This window comes from Leopardus geoffroyi, chromosome D1, assembly GCF_018350155.1.
Source record: "Leopardus geoffroyi isolate Oge1 chromosome D1, O.geoffroyi_Oge1_pat1.0, whole genome shotgun sequence".
NCBI classification, from domain to species: domain Eukaryota; kingdom Metazoa; phylum Chordata; class Mammalia; order Carnivora; family Felidae; genus Leopardus; species Leopardus geoffroyi.
The window spans coordinates 7,664,939-7,688,517 of NC_059329.1; the positions used below are offsets into that span (position 1 = coordinate 7,664,939).

At 44.0% G+C, this 23,579-nt stretch overlaps 1 protein-coding gene across 1 annotated transcript in view; it reads left to right on the forward strand.

Annotated features, from left to right (window-relative positions):
- Positions 1-21,184, forward strand: part of DDX10 (DEAD-box helicase 10) — a 629,111-nt gene extending 607,927 nt beyond the window's left edge. The window contains exon 18 of the mRNA XM_045482720.1: positions 21,041-21,184. Within this exon, the coding sequence (XP_045338676.1) occupies positions 21,041-21,044 (4 nt within the window). The 3' untranslated portion in view covers positions 21,045-21,184. The remainder of the gene's footprint in view (positions 1-21,040) is intronic.
- The last annotated feature ends 2,395 nt before the right edge of the window (positions 21,185-23,579 follow it).

Genomic DNA, 23,579 nt, shown 5'->3' on the forward strand with positions numbered 1-23,579 from the left:
AGAACCCCCTCTCTGTTGCCATAGTCTCTCTGATGTGATAGTCCCTTCACTCCCTCTTGTAATAATCCTTTCAAATGAAGTCTCTAAGTCCAGACTTGTTGTTGTTTTATATGACAAATGGCATATGGAGAAAGAAACTCTTTAGCGGAACTTGGGAAGGGGCTGAATCTTAGGGATTAGTAAGGAAGCCATGGCCCCGTGTATCAATTTTCCATAGCCATGTAACAGGCTACTCACAATTTAGAAGCATCAAACAGTAGTCATTTATTTAGCTCAGATTCTGCTGGTTGGATATCTAGGCTGCGTCCAGCCTTTCGGCTCTCCTGGACTGGGCTCGGTTCACCTGTGAGTCTGTGGTCAGCCACCAGGTCAGGGACAGGCTGCTTTCAGACGGCCTCAGCTGGGACCACGCAGCGCTGTTCCACATGGTGTGTCCTCTCCCACAGGCTAGCCTGGGCTTGTTCATAGGGTGGTTCTGCTGGGTTCTAAGAGACTGAATGAATGTGTGCCAGGCCTCTTGAGCTCTAGATTCAGAACTTGCTTGACATTGCTTCCAGTGCATTCTGTTGATCAAAACAAGTCTCAAGGCTGGCCCATGTGCAGGAGGTGAAGAAACAGATTTCATGACTTGATGGGAGGCACCGCAAGGAATTATGGCCATTTTTGCAACGTGTGAAATCCCAAGAGGTGAAACTTTTTACCCAAATTTGTCCACCCAGTCAGTGGCCGAGCTGTAGCTGGAAGAAATGGTATATGGTTTACTTCAGTACATTTTGCTGGTCTCAGCTTTGCAGTTTCCAGATGACGCTATTCTGGTCAGGGCCTCTCGAACTAGAAGAAGGAGGAAGACCATCTCTTTTGAAAGGATTTACTGTGGCAAGCACATGGGAAGAGGGAGACAGAGCAGAATTATTGTTTGTGCCTGCACAGGGGTGAGACCGATGTGAAGGGGAATAGGCGTTAGAACTCGGTGCTCCACCCAAAAGCCCTGTGCTTCTGCACAGGGATCTTTGGCTTGAAGAAAAGATTTCCTTTAATTTCTGCAAAGGCACTATTACTCAGCAAGCCTGAGGGCATGCCTATTTCTAATTCTTGCAAAGCTCGCTGTGAGCTGGCTGTTGCTTTGGACACATAGCTCTCAATACTTATTAGAAGCTGGCTATGAAGGCGACTGTCCCAAAGTCTTCTCCCAATTGACCATTTTCATGGACATTCCAGTGATATTAGCATTTCGAAAACTCATGCAGGTATAGAGAAATAATGGATGATAAGAGGCAAATCCACTTTTGAAAGCCTATAAAGGAATTTCAGGAACAGGAAAGGTCCTCCTTAGTGTTTTTGGTTCAGCCTACACTCAGCTTCCTGTTCCTCTTACCACTTTCCTCCAGCCCCAAACCTCTCTAGAAATAGCAATTCTGTAGGTGTTGTCGACCGCATTGATTTTGTGCTTTGTCTCAGGCACCTCCCTAGCAACTCATTCCTTATGTTCACTTATTTCTGTGGGCTGTGGTACTTGAATTTCCTCTCTGCACGTGGTTTCTTGCCCTACGAAATCTGATGACTTTACTTTTAAGACTCCAAAGGAAAACAGTTTGTTTTCAGGAGATTGATAAGAATAAATTGTATGATGTTCTCTCACATTGAAAGATCTTCTCTAAAAAAGTTCCATTAGTGTTTTCAGGCTGTTGGTTCTATGCTGCCCAAACGTGTTATTTGTGACCCTCACCTCACGAGTTGGCCCCGAGAAACCCTGTCCCTTAGTTAATCAAGTTTGGGAGACATTCCATTTCTGTCGTCTTTCAGAGGGTCTTATGTACATGAGCATGTTAGAGGAAGGTCCTCCAGGAACAAAGTCTACTTAACATTTTTCTTTTAATTTTTTTTTTTTTTTTTACCATTTATTCATATTTGACAGAGACAGAGTGTGAGCAGGGAGGGTCAGAGAGAGAGGGAGACACAGAATGTGAAGCAGGCTCCAGGCTCTGAGCTGTCAGTACAGAGCCCAACGCGGGGCTCGAACCCACGAACCATGAGATCATGACTTGAGCCGAAGTTGGACGTTCAACCGACTGAGCCACCCAGGCAGCTCTCTTTAACATTTTTTTAAAAATGTCCTGAAATGTCTTTGCTTCTCAAGACCTTTATTCTCTTAAACCTACTAATATCTGGTAGATCTGATATTCTGTGATGTACACTTTGGGAAATGCTGCTTTACCTGATATTGCAGCACACAGAAACATGAAGCTTCGTAGCTATTAGATAGAATTAAGCACCATGTGGCTTGAGTTCTGACCACAATTCACTGCTAGGCATCTTTGTGGTGTAGAAGGGACCAGCTCATTTCAGTTTTAGCTTCATGAAGCCTTCCCTGATCCTCCTTGGCTATTGTGGTCTCTCCTATTTCTGAAATTCTCTTTCATTTGCTGTGTTACTAAGTCCCCCCAGACTTGTCGCACCCCCTGGCTTAACCCTCTCTCATGCAGGCTTTTGCAGAATTCTGACTGGGACCCCTGCCTCTGATGTGCACCTTTGAGCCCCCACCCCACTTCCAGTGTCACCTTCCCTCTGGCACCAGAAGGATTATTCTAAAACACAAATTCACGCGGGTAACTCTCTTACTTCAATGATCTTTGATGAATCCTTGTTGCTTCCAAGATAAATTCAAGCTTGTTATTCTAGCCTACAAAGCATACACCAAACTGGCCCAATTTAACTTACCTTTCTTATTTCTTACTACTCTTGACCAAACCCCTGATATTCTACCTACACTGAGCTCTCTGTTGTTTCCTGGATATGATAAAACACTTTGAACATGGGATTTTCTGCTTAGAATCTCCTTATCATCCTTGAAGGTCAGCCCTATCACTCCCCTGAACAGCATGCTCTCTCTTTTATGTTTGTATAATCCTTTGTATTTACCTATATAATACAGAACTTAATCACGTTGAATTAAAGGTGGACGTGGGTCTACATTTATAACATTATGAGCTCTTTGAATGCAAAGTCTGTACCATAGGCTTAATGGTGCCTCAGTCCATAGCACAGTATCAACCATATTGAAAGTATTCAGTAAATTTGTGTGAGCAGATTGAAAATGAACCAGCTCCTTCCCACTTATGGTGATCTACTCAAGGAGATGACATATATATGGCTTTCTCTCTCTAACCCTTTCCCTTTACAAACTGCAGTAGACATTGCTAATCAAAAATGGCACTTCCCCCACTGAGCCCAGGTGTATTTTGGAATCCATATCATCACATTGCTGTAGGAAGTCACTATTGATTGGTTAGAGTCGGCACTTAAAATTTATTTTCCGTCCTTGGCGTATTTGAACTCTCTTACAGATGAGAAGAGAGACTTAATGAGTTATCCAAGAGGTCACACAGCAAATAGATAGCAAACCTGAGTCCACGTTTATTACTGCCCTGTGCTCTTCCCACTAGACTGAGATGCCTACTTTGTGAACTTTTATTGTATCTCTGTGTTTCCTGGGCTCTTGAATAGATTTGAAATCCTCTGAGGGGGTGAAGTAAGGATTGTACCTTTTGGTGCGTCTTCTCGTCTTATGCACTCTGGGCGCTCAGTGTATGTTTGCAGGGGTGCGGAATGGAGAGACGAGACTTTACTGTGCTGTTCAGCCCTGCCGCTCCACTTTGCTGCATTGGCTTTGGCATCATGATGACACTGTACTTAGAAAATTGCCAGGCTTCTTGTGAACACTGCATGTGCGATCATAGTTTCACCCAGTACCCCCACCCCAAACTAGGCAGGCTGTAGTAACACCTTAGTCGTCACAGCAGGAGAAAAAATAAAACACATTTGTAAATCATGCAATACATCAAGCACACCCAATCTTCCCTTCCCCATATGGGACTTGTGAATATACATTTAAACAGACAAAAAATAATCTTTACCCTTTATATCCCTTTGTGTGTGTGTGTGTGTGTGTGTGTGTGTGTGTGTGTGTGTGTGTGTTTAGAATCAATGATAGATTTTCTTTTTCCTGTAGCAGCTGCTTACACATAGCTGTGAATCAGGAAAGTGCTGGGAAGCGTGATAATGTGAGGGTTGCTAATGTGGCTCTCTGCTTCAAATTATTCATTTTCCCTTCTCCTGCCCTGGCGGTGACATACCCACATGCTGAAAATTCCACTCCTGGAGTCTGTTTTTAGGCCAGTTCACGTTTCCAGAAGGCAGTTGCTAAAACATCACAAGTGCCCATGAACATTTCACTATGGAAATATTTGAGCCAGCCAATTTTCCTTAGAAGGATTAGGAGTATGGGTCCCTAGGCAGACACTTTAAAGTTTTTCAAGAATTGTTCAAGAAGTAGAGAGTGGGAAAGTCTAAAGTCTGGGTGTTCCCTGTGTATGGACCTTTCCAAGCACCCGTAAAACAGCATATGGGCTCTGGGTACCTGTAGTCATAGTGTCTTGAAGGGGGGACCCCAACACAGGTGCAGAGATGGACAAAACTATTAAAAAAGCGTAGTCTCAAACAAGCTTAGCTCAAATCCAAAGCTCATGGATTTGGTGACTAAATGGCCAGTAATTTGGGGAGTCATGGCATTCTTTGGGCGATACACTTCTTACCATTTTTGTCTGGATTTATACAGAATCTTCTACTGACAGCTTGGGTCTTTTGTCTCTCACCTGAAAGATGGCACCTGCTATTAGTTGATGTGCTGCCTTCTGGAACCCCCAGCACAGTTCATCCTCCACACGACCTCCAGGGTTGCCATTCAAAAGTAAAGACCCGATCAACATCCACTTTGTTATCTTAGTCTTTCTGCTCCCTCTCCCTGGTGGGTTTCCCTCTCTCCGCTTTGCCCATACCCATCGGCCAGTACTACAGGCTCAGTACAGACGGTACTTTCTCAGTGAAGGGTCACCTGTCCCCCAGACGGTGAAATGCTATCCATGCTCCAATTGCATTTTTTTCTGGTAGTAATTTTGTGGCATCACCACTTGGCCTCCTTTTCAGTGGTCTATCAATCTGTTTTCCCCATCCAAATTATAGACTCCTGTTTTCTGTTTACTTGTGGATGCCTAGTGCCTAGTACAATGCCTGTCACATAGTGTGACCTCATTAACTATTTTTGGAGTTGAATTGAACCCGAGTCATTTGAGGGCTCCTAAAATAGAGCAACTTGTAATGAAAAAAAAAAAAAAAAAAAAGGAAAGAATTCTACCTTTGGGGTATTCTCAAGAGCTAGAACCTGTCTTCCCGTGTGTAACATAATCATCTATCTCATTTGGGCATTTAAAAATTGTTTTCGGTTAGCTAGAAAAAATGCAGTTAAAAACAAGTCTCTGTTGACACTGAATTCGGTCTGTCTTGTTTTTTTCTCTTCAGTTAACTTTGACTTAATTTTATCAAGATAGCTACTTCCCCTCTTTCCAAAGAGATCTGTTTTCCTTCCCTCTCCTCCTCCTCTCTTTCCCTGTTACCCTTCATCCATGTTGTTGCTGTCACCAGTCACCCTTAACCCCCCCCCCCCATCATTGTCCTTATTCTGTGTGCCTGGTGCTTTACAAATACTGTCTCACAGTTAATCCTCACAGCACAGGTCTTACTTGTTTTTAAAGATAAAGAAACTGGGGTTCAGGGAGGTTTAAGAACTTAAGAGTGTCAGAGCTGGGATTTGATGCTAGGACACCTCCTTCCTCTCTCTGTCCCTTCCTGTCTCCTTCTCTCTCTCCTCCCCCCACCCCCATTATTATAAAAGAATAAAGCTAGGGTTGTAAATTCCCCTCTTTGACTTCTGGAAGTGAATTTCTTTGGTTGGTTAATACATATGCACGGTTCGGTCAGTTTTCATCCCCTTAGGCACACCCCCTTCCCAGTCAAACTCAGGTTGAAAGGCTAGATTAACCTCACTGTTGCGGAGACCCGCCTGTGTTGTGATGCAGGTCCCCGCAAGTTGCTAGCTATCAACCCTAGAAACACATCCGGGCCCTCTTCGGTGCTCACCGTGTGGGTGGCTCTTTCAAAGACAGATTTTTCTCTTCCCTTCACTGGTTTGTTCTTCCTGATTCCTTATTTTAGATCCAAATGTTTTCTTCTGGAAATATTCTATTTCATTGTGGTCTAGTTTCCCCAGTGCAGGAGCAAATGGAGTTTGTGTGGATTTCTGGACAATTAGACTTAAAAAAAGAGAAAGAAAGGCTATTTTATGTCCTTAAGGAAGCTAATTCTTAAACTTGAATAGATTCCCGGAGACCCTTATCTAGGATTCGGGCACACGTAGTGTAAGTGGGTTACAGACGATTCGCTGAGAGGAAAAAGTGGGAAACATCCCAAATTAAGCTAGACAATTTCCCTTCTAACTTGTTAAATTCTTAAGTATCACTGACCCAGATAACTGCTAACAGATGGACTGAGAGCTAACTTAAGCTTCAGCGTGGCCGCCCTTGCTGCCTCCTCTAAGTTTATAGATACGCTTAAACAAAGGTGCTGGCTCCAGGGAACGGCACTGTATAGACAGTATGATGACTGGAGCATCTTGTCTTTGTTGACATTTTTCTCCCACAGAGCCTCACTGTCCCCAAACTTCAAATGTTTATCTACAGGCCCTTGCTTCTGAAGTCACTGTTCTCTTGAATTTTTTTTTTTTTTTTTCCAGAGGTGGGCCCGAACGTCTCAAGAGACATCTCTGGTGCCAGCATTCTTTTCTTCCAACCTGCCATCTGCTCCTGTGAATAGTTCTCCCAACCACATTTTCCATGGCTTGTTTCCTTATGTCTCAGTGCCCCTTATCCTGTGCATGATTTTTATGGAGTTGGTGTTTCTCGGGGAGGAGACCGGAAAGGAAGGAGGGGGTTTATGAAAATAACGAGACTGAGCTTTGCTTAAAGAAGTTCCAAATCACCCACTTGTAAATTGACTGTTTAGAGAGGCAGCTTTCAAAATTGGCCAGGGAGCTAGAAGGAAAAGAAGTAAAAATAATTCAAGCTCAGCAGATACATATTTAGATAACAAATTCAAAAGAGAAGCAGATGAGGAAACCTGGATGAACAACTAAAACCCAGCAAATGAAAATAACAGACCGCAATTGGGCCACACAGCTGACACATGAATAGTAAATCCTGACAAGGGAAAGTTGCAGACGAGGCGGCCCCGGGAAGCAGAGATGCTCTGGGAAGCCCAGGTCTGCCAGCTCCCGAGGCCCCGTGTCCCTGCTTGAGGTTGGCTCTGGAGCCAGGACAGCGTGACACTCCCTTTCTGCCTCAGCGTCAGAGGAACGTAAATATACCACCTGCTGATGACAGCACATTTTTCATCCTGGTTCCTGCTCCTCTGGGGTCCCCTACTGAACTCCAGGCCTTTGCTTCGCAAAAGAGCTGGACGCTTCTCCTTCAGTCAGTACACGCTTACTTGGCAGGAACTATGCTAGTCGCGTGCAAATACTGATTCACATTTGCCCGCGATTTATAGATTATGTTCCAGTATGTCCCAGTGTGTCCAGTATGGTTATTTTTTTTTTAATTTTAATGTTTGTTTATTTTTGAGAGACAGACAGAGCACGGGTGGCGGCGGGGTGGTGGGGTTGGGGGGGGGACAGAGAGAGATGGAGACACAGAATCCCAAGCAGGCTCCGGGCTCCAGGCTCCGAGCTGTCAGCACAGAGCCCGACGCGGGGCTCGAACTCACGGACCGTGAGATCATGACCTGAGCCAAAGTCGTATTCTTAACTGACTGAGCCACCCAGGTGCCCCAAGTATTTCTAGTACGTTGTAATACAAGTCTCTCGACAACTTGGGAGGTAGATTATAATGCTTTTGTTTCGTAGGTGGTTAGAGAGTGTGTCTAAGATTTCACAGCTCTTGAGTGGAAAATAGGGCATTTAACATTGACTGTGCATTATACAAGGTACAGTGTTAGTTGCTGAGACGCAAAAGGTGAGTAAGACATGGTCTCTGCCCTCAGGATAATTAGGAACCAGGAAGGGAGAACGAAGAGGAGTAAAGGCTTCTGTATGGATACCAAGGAAAGAACTAAGGATGGTAAGAGACATACTGCTAAGAGAGGTAGAATTTGAGTATGGCTGTTAAGAATTTAAGGAATCTTGCCTTCCGAGGGCATTTGAATTATAGTTGAGAATAGCTGAAGCTTGAAAGCAATCTCCGAGATCCAAAGGAATAAAATCATAAACGGGGCATTTCAGGTATTGATGACCTGGCGGGTGAGAAAGATACTTTTGGGGAGGAAATCCTGCTGGCTGACCTCCTGATTTGCACAGTATGGAAACCTTTGTGTTGTTCAGTCTGACACTTAGGCTTCTGTTTTAGAGGCATGTGGCTAAGAATAGACTCCCGTGTGAGTAGATTAATAAAAGGCCACCATTAGAGGGTTCAGAGTGTGGAAGTCATTTATTCCTTAGACCCTACTCTGAAATCGTCTGTGTCCTACCTGTACTTGATTGTATGCGTGAGTGCACTCAGCCAGTCGGTGACAAGTCCATCGCTGTGCAATACCTCCTATGGGTCTCTTCTTCTAATCTCATCGTCACTGCTTCTACCCCAGCAGGGTCTCATTTTCCCACTGAACCATTACAGTGACCTCCTACAGCTCCCCTCCAGTCTCTGCGCTACACTTCTGCACAGTGACCAGTGTCACTCACAGCCATGACCCCCAGCACCCCTGCTTTCAAAAATATCGGAGGACTGCCTTGGTTAAAAGAAAATATCCATGGTACTGAGGGCCCTGCATCTGTTTCCCCGGAAGATGGGACACTTTACACATGTGTTCCCTGTATCACCTCATAAATGCCCTGGTTTAGATGTCACCCTACTCTCTTGTTTTTTAATGTTTATTTATTTTGAGAGACAGAGAGCGAGCCAGCAGGGGAGGGGCAGAGAGAGAGAGAGAAAATCCTAAACAGACTCCACACGGTCAGTGAAGAGCCTGATGTGGGGCTCGAACCCATGAACCATGAGATCATGACCTGAGAGAAATTGAGAGTCAGATGCTCAACCAAGTAAGCCATCCAGGTGCCCTTGGGATGTCACCCTACTGTTGGTCTTGAATCCTCTGGTCTCTACCTACCTTTCCAGACCCATAGTCCACCCACCTGTCTCTGCCATAGTACTCAGTGCTGTAGACACGTCCCTCTCAGTTATTCGCAGCCAGGTCCTGTACCTGTGCAACTTTGCACTTTTGCACCGGAGTGGCTTTTTTTTGCTGTTGCGCTCTGTCTCATCTTTCAAACCCAGCTCAGATGCCACCGTCTCCTTCTAGACAACTCTCTTTATTCCAGACTTAATGCTTCATCTTTCTGGAACCGGAATACTTCTTTGATCTCTATCATAGCTATTGGGTCCTGAGATTATGTATTAAGTTATCTATAGTTAATACTCCTCTGCTAGAGGGTGGGTTCCTTAAGGGCAGGACTAAGTTAATTTTCTCTCTTCCTGTTAGTGTCTTGCCAGCACAGGGTATTGTATATAAAAGGGGCTCAAAAGAGTTCAATGTCCTAGATGTTGAATAGTTCAGTACCTTGGGAATTAATTTGCGGCTACTCAATTTCAATAGGACCGTTCTCCTTTCCACCAGTTACATTTCTAAGGGCCTGTGTGACCCTTTGCACTTGGCCAGAGGGGCCTCGTATGACTCCGTCTTATATAACCCAGTCATAGGTTTCAACCACAGACACATTATCCTTCACCAGATGTTCCTTGCATCATTAATAACCACTATCACTTTCTGTTTACTTTGTTGAGTACTTGATTCCTACTTTGAGTACGTCGATGTAACCAACAAGGGTTTATGAAACATGTTAGGGGGTAACTGTTAGAATCCTTGGTGTACGGATTCTCCACAGGGTTGCATTTGATAGTCCATCCTGTGAGATTCTCTACTGACTGACTTTAAAAACAGTTTGAAGAATGTATTTGTTAGATCAAGGAAAGCTGTCTCATTTGAAGACTGTGAGTGGATTTGTGTCTTGATGTTGGTTATCTCTTCTTAGTTTCTTGATTGTTTTGATACAAATTCAGTTCACGTTTGATCATGCTGGGTTCCTGGCCCTGTGAATGCTTTTAGGTAGACTAATTAACACTTCAGATATAATTCTTCCTGGAAGATCACCTCACCGGGTGATCCTTTGTCATTCTTTTTGACCATCGAGCATCTTCCAACGCTCTTCTACATTTGAGGAATTACTGCCTTATATAGGTCATTGCCTCTCAGTAGAGAAGTGAAAGAAATCGTTTTCCCACCTTCCCTTGTAGTCAGGGTTTAGGTGTGTGGCTTGGGTGCTTATACACAGGGTATCCTCACCCAACTTGAAACTGGAAGCTAGTGCTACAGAAAAAAGGCACCTTGAAGCAAATAAATCACTGTGGCCAGGGTGGTGGCAATTACATCTGCTTTTTGGATGCAGCCGCGTCTGTCGCCAGCTCTGTGCGCTGGAGGCGCAGCCGTGAGGCCTCGGGCCAGCAGTGGGGGCAGGGATGTTTCCAGTGAAACAGCCTTGTGGAGTGATTGTGCCGTTATTCCGGGCTGCAGAGACTTTTTTCCGCTTCTCTGGCCCTCCAGGATGTTCGGTGAATGACTCAATTTCCTTTAATAACCTAGCTAGAGATAGTTTTGATTCCCAACTAAGAAAATCCTGATGGATATAGAATCTGCATTATGCCCGGTGCCACTTCACATGGTCGGTTCTGTCTCTGGAAATAGTCTGTCATGGCACAAGGGACAAGGATGAACCTGTGGCTTAGGTCTCGGCAATGAAGCTGGTGTCCGCGATGTTAAAGTCCCTGAGGCTCCAATTTTTAAGTAACTCGCCTATCTGTTGACTTTTGTCCATCTCCACTGCCATCGTTCGTTCCCTGGGCTACTTCAGCGGTCTGGGCACCACCTCCCTGGGTGCAGTCTTGGCCCTCTGCCATCTACCCTCCTGTTGCAGTCAGAGGGAGATTCCTCATGCGTGCGTTTGATCCTGGCATTTCATTTTGTGAACCCCTTTAATAGCTTTCTCATACTCTTCAAATAAAATTGAAGTCCCCAGAATGGTTTCAAGACTTGAATGATACGGCTCCGTTTACCTTTCAAACTTTGTGTCTCACTTCTCTGTTCTTTTTACGTTGGACTCTGTATCAGTTCCTAGAACATGGTTCTAACCTCTGGGTCACTCTGTTTCTCCTGCTTAGAATGCCGTTCCTCTCTTCACTCTGCCTTTTTTTTTTTTTTTTTTTTTTTGGTCTGGCTTACTCTTTACAATAGATATGGTATTGCCGACTGCAGTAAAAAGAGAAATTCAAAGTGCTTAAGAGGTTCAACACAGTGAGAGTATGTTTCTCATTTGCTTCACAGTCCAGTAGTTGCATTCCTAGCTGGTAAGCCTTCTTCATGGCCATCCAGGAACCTAGGCTCCTTCTGTCTCCATGACTACCCTGCCCTTTCTGTCCTTGGAGATGCCCTCATACAGCGGAAATGGGGAATGGAGAATCTCTGAACCAGAACTGAAGGATATATGAGACTAGTCCTAAATTATAAGGGAAATGGGAAGCCCAGTCTGTTTGCGTACCCTATAGGAAACAGACATAGAAGTCTCTACCAGAGAGCGAATTAATTTTCAAGGTTTCATCTCTGACTGCCTTTTAAAGACTTTGAAAGGCTTTGATTCTCTGGTCCCAAGTCTTTTCAATACCCGTTTTGATGCTCTCAAACTAGCATGTTTTCTAAGAGGGGCATAGAACATAGGAGCTAAACATAGAGCATAGACATGAGCATGAGACAGAAGTGGCTTTGCATATCAGCTGCCCTAGTTAGTTAGCAGCCGTATTCAAGCAAGTTACTCAATTATGTTTTGGGACTGTGAAACTTGAGTATAGTAGCACTTGCTTCCAAGGGGTAGACGTTAAATGAGATGATGTACATACTGTGATTAGCGCTGTGCTCAGATGCATAGTAAATGGTTGATAAATGTTAGTACTTACATTTTGTGTGGGTGTGTGTGTGTGCTTGTCCATATTGGCGCTTGAGAAGGTCCAATACACGTGCTTGTTTGGCCAGTGTGTTTTGGAGCTTCCTGGCCCTGGTTGGTAAGGGCCAACTGCATATATCCCTTTCCATCTCTACTTTCAGTGACCTCACATTGGTTGATTGAAACAGGCATTGGTGTGAGTACCAAAGAAAAAGGCAAACACTAGAAACATTTTTTTTTTCAACCTGCACACCCCTGCCTCTGCTTCTGTTCGTATTCTTTACCGCGTTCTGTGGGGAAAGATCTGTGAAGAAGAAACCCAAAATAGCCCCTCATATATTTTGAGAAACTGGTTCAAAGTGTTGGGAGAAGACGCATTGGAGAACTGTGGAGAAAGCGGAGCAAGACAGCGTGTGCCCCAGAGACCTTGAGTAACAGACGGTTGAAGACCTACCATTCTCCACAGTCTTCCCAGCGGGAAGAGGCCTCTCCTGACTGAGCTGGTTAGGAAACACTAGCGGAGGCAAGGAGGTCAGAGCACACTAATGATACGGGTTTGGGTCTCCCATATGTAATCAAGGGGTGCAAAGGGCTATAAAGGAGAAGTTTCTCAAGGAAAACCCAGGTGGTAATTGTTGGAGCAAGATGACGTGAGCATTGCAATGAAAAGCAAAGCGCCATAATGGAAACGCTGAGTTTCATGTGCGGTACTCCCGTGGCAAGCTGAAGGACTCATTTTGTCTTTGAGTAATTATTTTCTGTGTTTGCACTTGTGCCTGGGTCAGCTTGGGCTGTTCCGTTTATTGTATGTATACTTATCGATTTTGAGGGGAGGATCCATCAGTCTTGCATTATTTCAGCCCTTTCTGGAAAGTACCATAGTGCTCAGGGGCAGGGCCATAAGCCGTTACCTGGTTCAGCCCTCCTCCTCTTGTCATGGTCTGCTTGGTTTTCCTCACAGACTCTGGCCCGTGTTCAAAAACTGTGTATTAAAAGAACAGTATTGACTAATGACATCAGAACCCTCTCATACAGGAAGTCAGTATGATCTATTTTCAAACCTGTACAGAGCAGCTTTCCTATCCTTACCCATTTATGGGAGGGGCTTTAATCCTCTCTCCCTTTCTTTTTTAACCTTTCCATCTGACTCCATGGGGTTCAATTCACAGATGTGACCGTGAAGGTGGTAGGGGGTGGTCATATCTTATCCTTTATTTATCATCTCAAATGCGATACGTTCTGTGCATAAAGACCAGTTCAGTTTCAGCACCATCTTCTCTGAACCTTCCAGAATCTAACGACCCATTCTGGTTTTATAAGTTAGAAGTCCACAGCACTCTGATTCTCTGTTAAGTGACCTGGGTGTCTCCAGAGCCGTCATGGTTTCAGGATGAAATTTCTTCTGGACCTGTCTGCAGATCTAAGTTGTGACTTGTTGGAGAGCAGGGGCTATGTTTTATTCTTCTTGGTTTTTCCCACACAGAATACAGTATCTGGCACACAGGTGGAGTTCTAGAAGTAGGTTTTGGGTGTCTTTATATTTCATCATGAGAGAGACAGCTGAGCCCTATAGTGCCTCAACATGCCTTCTAATACAGAGGGTACAGAGTTCTCAGGCCCTGAAGGGAATTTAGAATTCTTTTAAGTGGCGAATTCTCTTTCACAGATGAAAAACCCAAGGAATCAAAGAACGGAACTTAAAACAGAAATTCAAAGTGAGTTTCCCGAGGTCACACAGCTAGTATGTGACGGAGCTGAGACTTGAACTCATTGCCCCGCCCCCAAACAAACGCTTCCTGTGACACGGTGGGCACCCTTCTGCTGGTGCGCACCTTCTCGACTGGCCCAGGCAGACTGTGGTGATGACGTGCGCTTTTGGGGAGCACGTGCATTGTTGTAAACGTCCATTTAGCAGAGGAATGGCCGTGAGTCACTGCTCACAAGTTAACAAAGGTGTTTTCATTCCCACAGGGAAGAGAATACTTCATAACATGGAGGCGAATTTACAGTAGTCACAGCTCCTCTGATGCATGGCTTCAACTTTTGAGTTTATCCTCAAAAGCACAAAAGAAGAGGGACCAAGGGGGAGTTATTATTTAGAAAATGTAATCCGATCTGAAGCTGTGAAAATGCCAGCCTTGTTCCTGTTGCAGGAGAACATATCCGTGCACTAGGAGATTAACATAATGGCTATTTGCATTTCTTCCAAATAGTCTTTTAAAACCCAGGGTGGAATAAGATGCAGCCACACAAGAGAGACGTGTATCCAGTCATAAATTTGTAACAACAATACGCCAAGAACTAGGAAACCATAAGAGAACAATTACCAAACCCTTGAGCCCGCCCCCATTCTCACTGGTGTGTTTGGAATCTCATTGAACTCAGCCTCCGCTGTGCTCTCTTGACTTTACTGAGTACAGTTGCCTGCAGGCTACAGGGTTATTGGTATTGTTTTGTTGTTTTCGCATAATAATTTCCCAGGAGATGGGGGCTCCTCTGATACCTCCTGCCTGATCAGTAACAAGAAGAGTGTTTCTGAAATACATCCTTGTTTTTAACAGCCTTCCATAATTGAAATGAGGGGAAGGAAAGAAACAATGTTTTTGCTGATGCATTTCATTCCCCACCCCCTCCCCCAAATTCAGTGTCCGAAACTACTGGACACGGCAGTCGTAGGTACCTGACAGGTCATCCTGGGAAAATTCCAGAGACGTTGTCAAGGTAGCTTGCTCCTTTAGGTACCCCCTTCGTGTTTTGAAAATTTTTAGGAACCCATTGGATGCCAAAATAATGGCAGAACCACCAGTATACCTCCGTGATGGGCCATGGACTATATTCTTTTGTATTCTTGTAACTTCAGCACACAGCCCAGTACTTAATAGGTGCTCATTAAATATTAGTTGTATGAATCCTCTCTGTTATTTTGGCTTTAAAGAACTTTCATGGACATTAGTCTACTTGATCTATACTTGAACCTTAAGATGTGGAAACTCTTAATGACATTTTATAACTGAAAATTGAACCTCAGGGAGATTAAATGACTTGTCTAAATTGATATGAAAAAAATAATTCACCAAATAAGCATAAAAATAAATAAACCTATTGAAATGATTTGACTTTTATTAGTAATAAAAATGCACCAAGTATTAGTTAAAATTAGAAAAAAGTAATGAGTGTTGACAAAAGTGTAGGAAAATGGGAACTTCTATACTTTTAGTATAAGTGTAAATTAGTACAACCTTTTTGGAAGGCAGTTTGTCAATGTGTAAAAAACCTTGAGAATTTAAAAACTTCTGATCTTGCTATTCTGCGCAAAGACATTTATTTTAAGAAAATAATTACACAAGGAATTTATAAGTGTGATTACTAAAACATTATTTATGGTAAAGAAAATAGAAGTAAGTTAGAAATCCACCAAAGATTGGTTAATTGATGTATCTATTGGTTAATGTATCCAAGTATTAGAATAGCATTCGGAAATTAAATTTGACTAGTTTGATAATATCACTGTGGAAAGACTTTCGTGACATATTGTTAAGTCAGGGAGGCAATTGACAAAATAGGCTGTAAAATGTGATGGTTGTTTTGGTTGAAAAACCTTTACGTCTCTGTGCTTATGAACATGTATAGTTTCTCACGTGCTTATGTGTGTGCTTTCACGTATCTGGAAGGATACATCAAACTGTATGTTAAAAAAGTCCTTGGGGCGCCTGGGTGGCGCAGTCGGTTAAGCGTCCGACTTCAGCCAGGTCACGATCTCGCGGTCCGTGAGTTCGAGCCCCGCGTCGGGCTCTGGGCTGATGGCTCAGAGCCTGGAGCCTGTTTCCGATTCTGTGTCTCCCTCTCTCTCTGCCCCTCCCCCGTTCATGCTCTGTCTCTCTCTGTCCCAAAAATAAATAAACGTTGAAAAAAAAAAAAAATTTAAAAAAAATAAAAATAAAAAAAAGTCCTTGGGTATGTTCGTCGTTTTTTCATTTTCTCTGTGTTAGGATGTTTTGACATCTTGAGGGGCCTTACAGCCCCAGGGAGAGACTGTCCTTTTCAGGAGAGCTAGCTAACTCCTCAAGACAAGAAACAACCTAGGAGCACATGTCTCATTTGCAAGCAAACTCCCCTCCCACACACACACTATTAAACTCACACATGCCAAGCCAACATTTCCCCTGTCCCACATCAACCCAGGGCCATGTACCAGACAGCTAGACACAGCCCCTAAAGCCTAGAGCCCCCTGACATTATTCACATGGGCTAATCCTAAAATTTTTACTCTGCCCTGCTTTGTGTCTCCCACAAAAATCCCGATAAAGGCTCAGGCCTGAGCTTTCCCCTCGCCCAATGCTTCCTTGTGGTCTGGCTTGGCTGAGCCTGCCCCTTTGGAAATGTAAGTGATGAGTTCTTCTTTCAATGATTCAACCTCTCCATGTCATGTCTACAAATTAAAATCCTTTGGGTACAAATGAGATGTCTTGGTGGCAAGAATCCAGGTTAATTTTACTGTCTTCTTTCTTCTTTTCTATATCTTACGTGTGTGGGCATTAAAAAAAACATCTTTTTTTAATGCTTATGGTTTTGATCTCTTCATTTATTTTAGATATTCTTCTTTTAAGGATTATCTGAGAGCATCTGGTGTTTGGGAAGCCTTATTCCTGTTGCTTCTGAGTCTGCCAGCTCCCTCGTGGTAGACTGTTTTCTTGGGTGGTTGATAGCTCCGTGGGCTCTTCCTACCTGGGCTTTATCTGAGGGGAGCTTACAAAGCTGCCTAGAACGGTTGCTTCAGCGGAGTTGTCCGCTCTAAGCCAAGAGTATCGCTGGCTTCTCTTTCTCAGTTGGAAGCATCCTGCCCATGAAGGTGGTGTGCGTCTAAGCAGGGATTTGAAATTTCCCAGTTAGAGCACACGTAGTAACACACACACTTCGTGTGGTCGTCCCAAGCGGGTGGTTCCTTCCTGTTCGGTTCTCTAGCCTACACTTTTGTCCTCTCTTCACTCCCCTCTGAGCCTGTGTTTCGCCTTCAATCTTTTGTTATCTTCACCCACATCTCTCCATCTTCCTCCCTGCCTGTTTCCCTGTCACGATGACCTTCTTCACCTTGACCTCCTGTCCATTCACCCAAGGGCCTAACTCTCTACCTTGCTGGAGCCCAGGGACTCATTACCGTTTTCATTTGGACTTTAAATCTCAACTTGCTTAGTTCCTGAGTGAGCCCACAAATTAGCTTTGTTCTCTGGATTTTAGTTTCGTCTCTGGCTTTTTTCTCCTTCCTTCCTTCCGTCTTTCTTTTTTTTCCTCCTCAGAATTTCCTTTTCTAAGAGCTCAACTTGGTATTTAAAAAAGAAGTCCTATTTTATTAAGCTTTACTATGTGTTTTGCAATGTGAGCTTTAAAAATATGCCCTGGAAATGTAAATCGTACATACATAGAGAGAAAAATAATAAGCTGTTTAATTTTGGAATATGAAACGGTTTGCCCAACATCATAAACTGGCAAAGGCAGAACTTGAGCGTAGGTCTCTGGCTCCAAATTCTATGTGCTTTTCCGATGTCTGTTGACCCCCAACCTCTCAGTAAAAAGAGCACAGTAAGGTGGTGAGCACCATATGAGAGTGCAGAAGACCTAGATTCTTTTTTTTTCATGTTTATTTATATTTTAGAGAGAGAGAGAGAGAGAGAGAGCGAGAGAGTGCGCACGTAGGGGAGGGGCTGAGGGAGGGAGACAGAACCATCAGCCTAATGCGAGGCTCAAACTCACCAACCTTGAGATCATGACTGGAGCCGAAGTCAGATACTTTAATTGACTGAGCTGCCCAGGTGTCCCAGAAGACCTAGATTCTTTTCAATAAATTTGCCACCTGCTTGACCTTGAGCAAGTCCTATTTCTTCCCAGATCCTTAGTTTCACTATTGGGAAAATGAGCATGATACCTACTCTGCTTATTGCCAATATTGCCGTTAGGATATCCATTAAAAAAAAAAAAAAAAAAGGACTTAAAGTTCTCTAAAAATGTTCAGGAAGAAAGAAAGAAAAAGGAAGCCGTCTACTAAAAGAATATCTTGGGAAGACAGAGGTGATGTTAAGATACACTGACCCTTAAATATGTTGTTGGTAGCTGACCTTGTATATTCCATTTTATCCTTCATCATTAAGATTTCCAGTCTCCATATGGTCCTTTGCTCCTCCTGTCATCTGATATTTGGACACCCCTTTTCCTTGTATCAGTTAGTCAAATGTTTGTTAAAACCCTGTCTGTGGATACAGAGAGTTCATGGACCCCCAAGAGAGTCAGCTGAGTAGACACACTGGCCGTGCAATGAGCTGTGAGTTAGTGGAGGTGAGCACAGAGGGCTGGGGGATCCCAGGGCAAGGGGCTCGTTTCTTTACATCTCTCCCTCATTAAATCTTATTGTTTGTGTGTGGGAGCCTTATTTCTAGCTGGGTGAGTGGATGAGCCAGGAAAAGCCAACCTCGTTTGATAGAGCCTGTTGACTTGTTATTCTTCAGGAGACAGACCTTCTAGAGACAATGCCTCGGGCTAAAAAATGATGATAATGCCGATTTAAGCAGCCCTAACTGGCAGAGGGACTGTTGTGGAGCCGGCATCTTCTGATCTATCCTTGGATGACAATGTATCAGTTAGCTAGGTCAACAGATGGCCCACAGGGACGCTGAATGGACAGCTCAACTGGAGTTTCTCTTGAGGAGAACTGTCTGACCAGTACTGCCAAGAAAAAGGTTTGTTTTTGTGTTTGTTTTCTCAGGGGAGTGACGTCATGTATAGGTAGGGAAAGCTTTCTTCCCTGAAATGCCGTTCATATTTGTAACTTGTGCCTTTGGAGGGGTCTTGTGGAACTAAATACCGTACCAGTATCAAGTGCAAAATCAGTTGTATCATGACCTAGTTGAGTGGCTTGAGATGGCTCTGTCTTTCACGTCTGAGTTTATCAAAGAGGCTACAGTAAATTTGTTCTGAGGAATCTGCTCAAGGGAAATAAATCAGGGGTTGGTGAAGAGAGTGGGGGTGGTTGAAAGGGGGCGACTAATCCTGGAATAGGTTAAAAAAGCAAAACACTCAAAGTAGAAATATTAAAAATAGAGAAGCCTCGAGGACCAGATGGGCAGAATTGTGAACAAGCCTGGGGACAAAATTAAATAAACCCTCAGGGAAATATTTTGTCATCTTGTTGGGAAGCCTCTGTGGGTACTTGGAGCTGCTAGAAAGCTTCCTATATACCCCCTTGTCCATTTGAAAGCTACGGTAGTGGGAATGAAAATCTGACCTACTTTCCAGGAAACTTTTTTTGGTCAGAAAGGCAGGTTGAAATGATACTGAGGCAGTGGGGTACAGAGATAAAACCACTCGATTTGCTGTCAAGAAATCTGGACTAAAGTCCTGACTCTGTCGTTGAAAAAAAAATAATAAGATAACCACGCACATTAATTGAGTGTTAAGTGCGCTGCGTACGTTAGCTCATCACATGCTTACGAAGTCCAGATGTGTGGGGCTGTTGTCTGCATCCTACCCACGCAGGTACCCTGGAAGAGGCACAGAGGAGAAACACTTGTCCCGTCTTACGTTCTGTGGCTGGCTTAAGAAGAGAGATTAACAGGAGAAAAACACACACATTTATTTAATATTTTCACATGTACACGGGAGCCTTCAGAAGGAAAATGAAGACCCAAAGGAGCTGTTAGGCATAAAAGCTTATAATCTTTGTACATAAAGGGCAGTGAATTGTGAGGATGTGACAAAACAAAGGGGCTGGGGCAGTGACTTGTGGGACAGTGACTGGCAAATGGATGGGGGAGACTTACAGAAGAGAAATGATTTTAGTAAGTTTCTACAAATCTATCCTGGTGTTGGTTCCCAGTCTGGCGGTAAGGAGGTTCCTTCTTCTCTTCCTGGTCCAGGCGGGGACGCCTTTCTCAAGGGAAGTCTTATGATCTGCTTTTAGATACAAAGGGGTTGAGTCAGAGAACCCTTCTTGGATCTGCTGATTCTGACGCGCCTTGAGCGCAAGATGATCAATATGGCAAAGTGGCATATTGTGGGGTGGCGTGTCCCCAACCCCTGAATTCTGCACCTCTTACGGAGCAGAACCAGTGCTTGAAGCTGGGTCATGTCGTACTCCAGAGATGATGCTCCCACCTGATTCCACCTGCTGAACCTTGGGAAAGTCACTTTCTCGCCCAGCCTCGTTTTTCTGTTGGCACTTGCCCTGATCCAGCTAGACTTGTCCCCCCTGTTCATAAATAAGCGTGTAATGTGTGACTTAATGTTCACCTGTATCTCTAAGATCGTAACTGCCACAAGGACAGTGGCTTTGTCGGGATCGCCGTATTTCCAGCAGTGGGCACAGTATCTGGCACGTGGTAGATGCCCAGTAAATAGTCACTAGAGAGATACATGAACCATAATGAGTCTTTATTTCACCCATCAATCCTAAGATCCAACAGCAGCAACGTCAGATGAGCCTTTTGTACCACTTTGTCCTGCTTCTTGGGGGACTTGCCCAGAGGGACTGAGGCCTCGCTCGTTTGGTTTCTCTTGATTCTACCTTTGGAAAAACCACTAATTTACGTGAGACAGTTTGTGACAACCGACATGGTCATGAAGTCTCTGTGTACAACTTAGGAAGCAATGGCATCATCGGTAATAACTTACAAAGTGCCTTCTTCCTGCCCAGGTCTGTGCTGGTCATTGTTGGGTTAGAAGTGTCCCTGGCCTCTGCCTACTCGGGACTTCGCGGATGGTGAAGAAAGCAGACAAGTCATACAAGGCAGTCGTTAAGCACGCTATGTGGGAACAAGTGCCGGGATATGAAGCCAACACTGTGGAGGTCCTGAAGGCCTGGTGGAGAAGAAATCACGGGGGAGGGAAAAACAGAGGGGGCAGGTTTGAGGAAGGAAAGGAGAGGAGGAGGGACAGTCCCTAAAAAGCTTTCCTTTTTCTTCCAGAGGGTGGGAAGTTATAATTCCTGACGTGTCAGTAAAAATGGCATCAACTTAATACCTATAGAGCCTTGACCACATGCTTCTACCTGCATCATTTATTGTGTAACAGTCGGTATAACCCAAGGAGGTAGAACTCATTATTGTCCCTGCTTTTATTTGGTAGATAAGAAATTGAGCCACGGACTGGTTACCGACATGCTCCAAGGAACACCTGTAGTAAGTGGCGGAAGCCACGTTTAAGCCCGAGGATCTGCGTCACGAGATGTGTTCGCGGGAGAAGAGACTTCGGCGTGGATTCCGGCTTTCAGAATGCCCTGCGTGGGAGGATGCCGTAAGTGCCCCTCATGGCCCCACTTTTGCGCCCTTAGGAGCCCCTCTGGCCTCAGGGCCCTTAGGCGTGTATTCCGTCGCTGGAAATACCAGGAAAAAAGTGAAAATCCTAAACCAGGTGGGGTCCCAGTATGCTGATCAGAACTGCGGAGACCCCCAGGGCTCAACTAGAATGGCTGAATTGGAGTGCGGTTTGGACGTGCCTCAGACGGAGCCGGTTACTAATGTTACAGAGGATGAGTGGCATCTTGTTGCCACGTGTCTCAGCCCCATCGGATGGGAGGTGTGTTTTCGGAAAGGCGTTGTGGACACTTTTCCCGGCGAAAAGTTAATGGGAAAGGGTCTGAACACGTGATTTCCAGGGATCTCTGGGGTGAAGAGGGAGGTGACCTGGAAGGTCAAAAAGCTAAGGAAAAAGATGAAATGGTTCACTGTACATCCTAGTTTTGTGTTCCTTCTTTGAGACGGTTGGGGCATGGCTGTGCCTAGACCTGTCTCGGCACTGACCTTGCTAATCATTCCTCTGTGTCCATATTGTGAAGCTTACAGTTGATGACTTTGGTCTCCATTTCAAATGGACTCTGAAATACTGTGCGTTAAGATAATAGAAACCTTTTTACCCGTGGGCGTCTCGTGTCCTTCATTTGGTAAATTCCTAAATGACCGGTACTGTACCTTAATTGCCTTTTACCGTCATTGTGGAGCTAACGATTTCCAGACTCTTGCAAGTGCTAACGTCCTGAGATTTATTTGCTTCCATCAAGGCTTTTAGAGGGTCACCGGGGCTGGGGTGGAATAAAGAAAGCTGGGAAATGTGTTCAGGCCTGACAACTATGAATATTGTAGTGTCTTTTCTATTAGCTACGGATGTTATGGATGAATGATGAGAAAGTGTCGTCTGCTGTCTCACTATGTTAAAGGATTGAAACTTGTGTCTCGTTTTCAAATTATATGTGGGGTTTGATGGATAACAAATGTCAGCTCAGGTTGGGGTAGAATTTACAGGGGCATGTTATATAATACATTTATTTTTCTTCATTTTCTTCACTTTCTCCTTAATGCAAGAAGCCCGATTCTGAAACATTAGGTAATGAATAAAACATGTCTAGTTGTCAACATACGAATACATAAAAACCCTGTTGTTGTAGTATTTTCCAGAGAAGGTCAATATCTATAGTCACTTTCTTCATGAGCAAAGAATGTCTTTGCACTATTTGATCAAGGAAGGGGTTCGCTTCCTGAAGGCAGCACTGAGGGTCAAAGGCTTGTAGGAAGTGGAGAAGAGGGCAGAAGCCGTACTGACAAGAATGACAAGATGAGCGTATTTATATGAGGCGGATGTCAAGATCTAGAATCTGATGCTCTTGTCCTTGCTTCAGACCATCCTCTTGCTGCTACAGGTGTATTTTAAAAGATGTATTGGGCACCCGGGTGGCTCAGTTGGTCGAGTGGCTGACTTCCACCCGGGTCAAGATCTCAGGATTTGTGAGTTTGAGCCTGGCATTGGGCTCTGCGCTCTCAGTAAGGAGTAGCCTAGAGCCTGCTTCATATCGTCTGTGTCCCTCTCTCTCTGCCCCTCCCTTGATCATTCATATTCTCTCTCTCTCTCTCTCTCTCTTTCGCAAACATAAATAAACATTAAAAAAAAGATGTATTGATTATTCAAACTTAATAGTGTTTGCCTTTTTGCCAACATATTCATTCTTTTGTATCTGTCGTGTCTAGGGGTCCTTCCCCATAGCTGTCTTGATCCGTTTCATAACGGGGTAATCTGTCTGGTGATCTGATGTATTAATATTGTGGAAACTGAAGGCCTTTGAGGGGTAACTTCATGATTTTCTTGCTCTGAGTTCATTGCTTTGTATTGCTCAGTAGTACTTGGTGATATGTGGGTATTAAAGGGTTTTTTTTTTGTTTGTTTGTTTGTTTTGTGTTTTTGTTTAACCATTCACCCACTGAAGAACAACTTTGTTGTTTTCTATGTGGAGTTCTTACAAATAAGGCTGCTGTGGACATTTGTGGACAGGTATGGGCCGAATATAAGTTTCCGCTTGTCTTGGATGAATGTCTAAGGGTGCAGTTGCTGGGATGTATGGAAATTGCAAATTTAGTGTTATAAAAGTCTGCCAAACCTCTTTCCAGAGTGGCTGTACTATTTTATATTCCCACCAGCAGTGTTTGGATTTTTCCATGTCCTTGCCAGCATTTGGTGGTGTTACTATTTTTTAACTTTAGCCATTTTGTAGGTGCATGGTGATATCATATTGTAGTTTTAATTTGCATGTCCCCAATGTCTAATGATGTTTAACATTTGCCATCTATATATCTTCTCTGGTTAAATGTCCAGCTATCTTTTTTGTAAAATATATGTT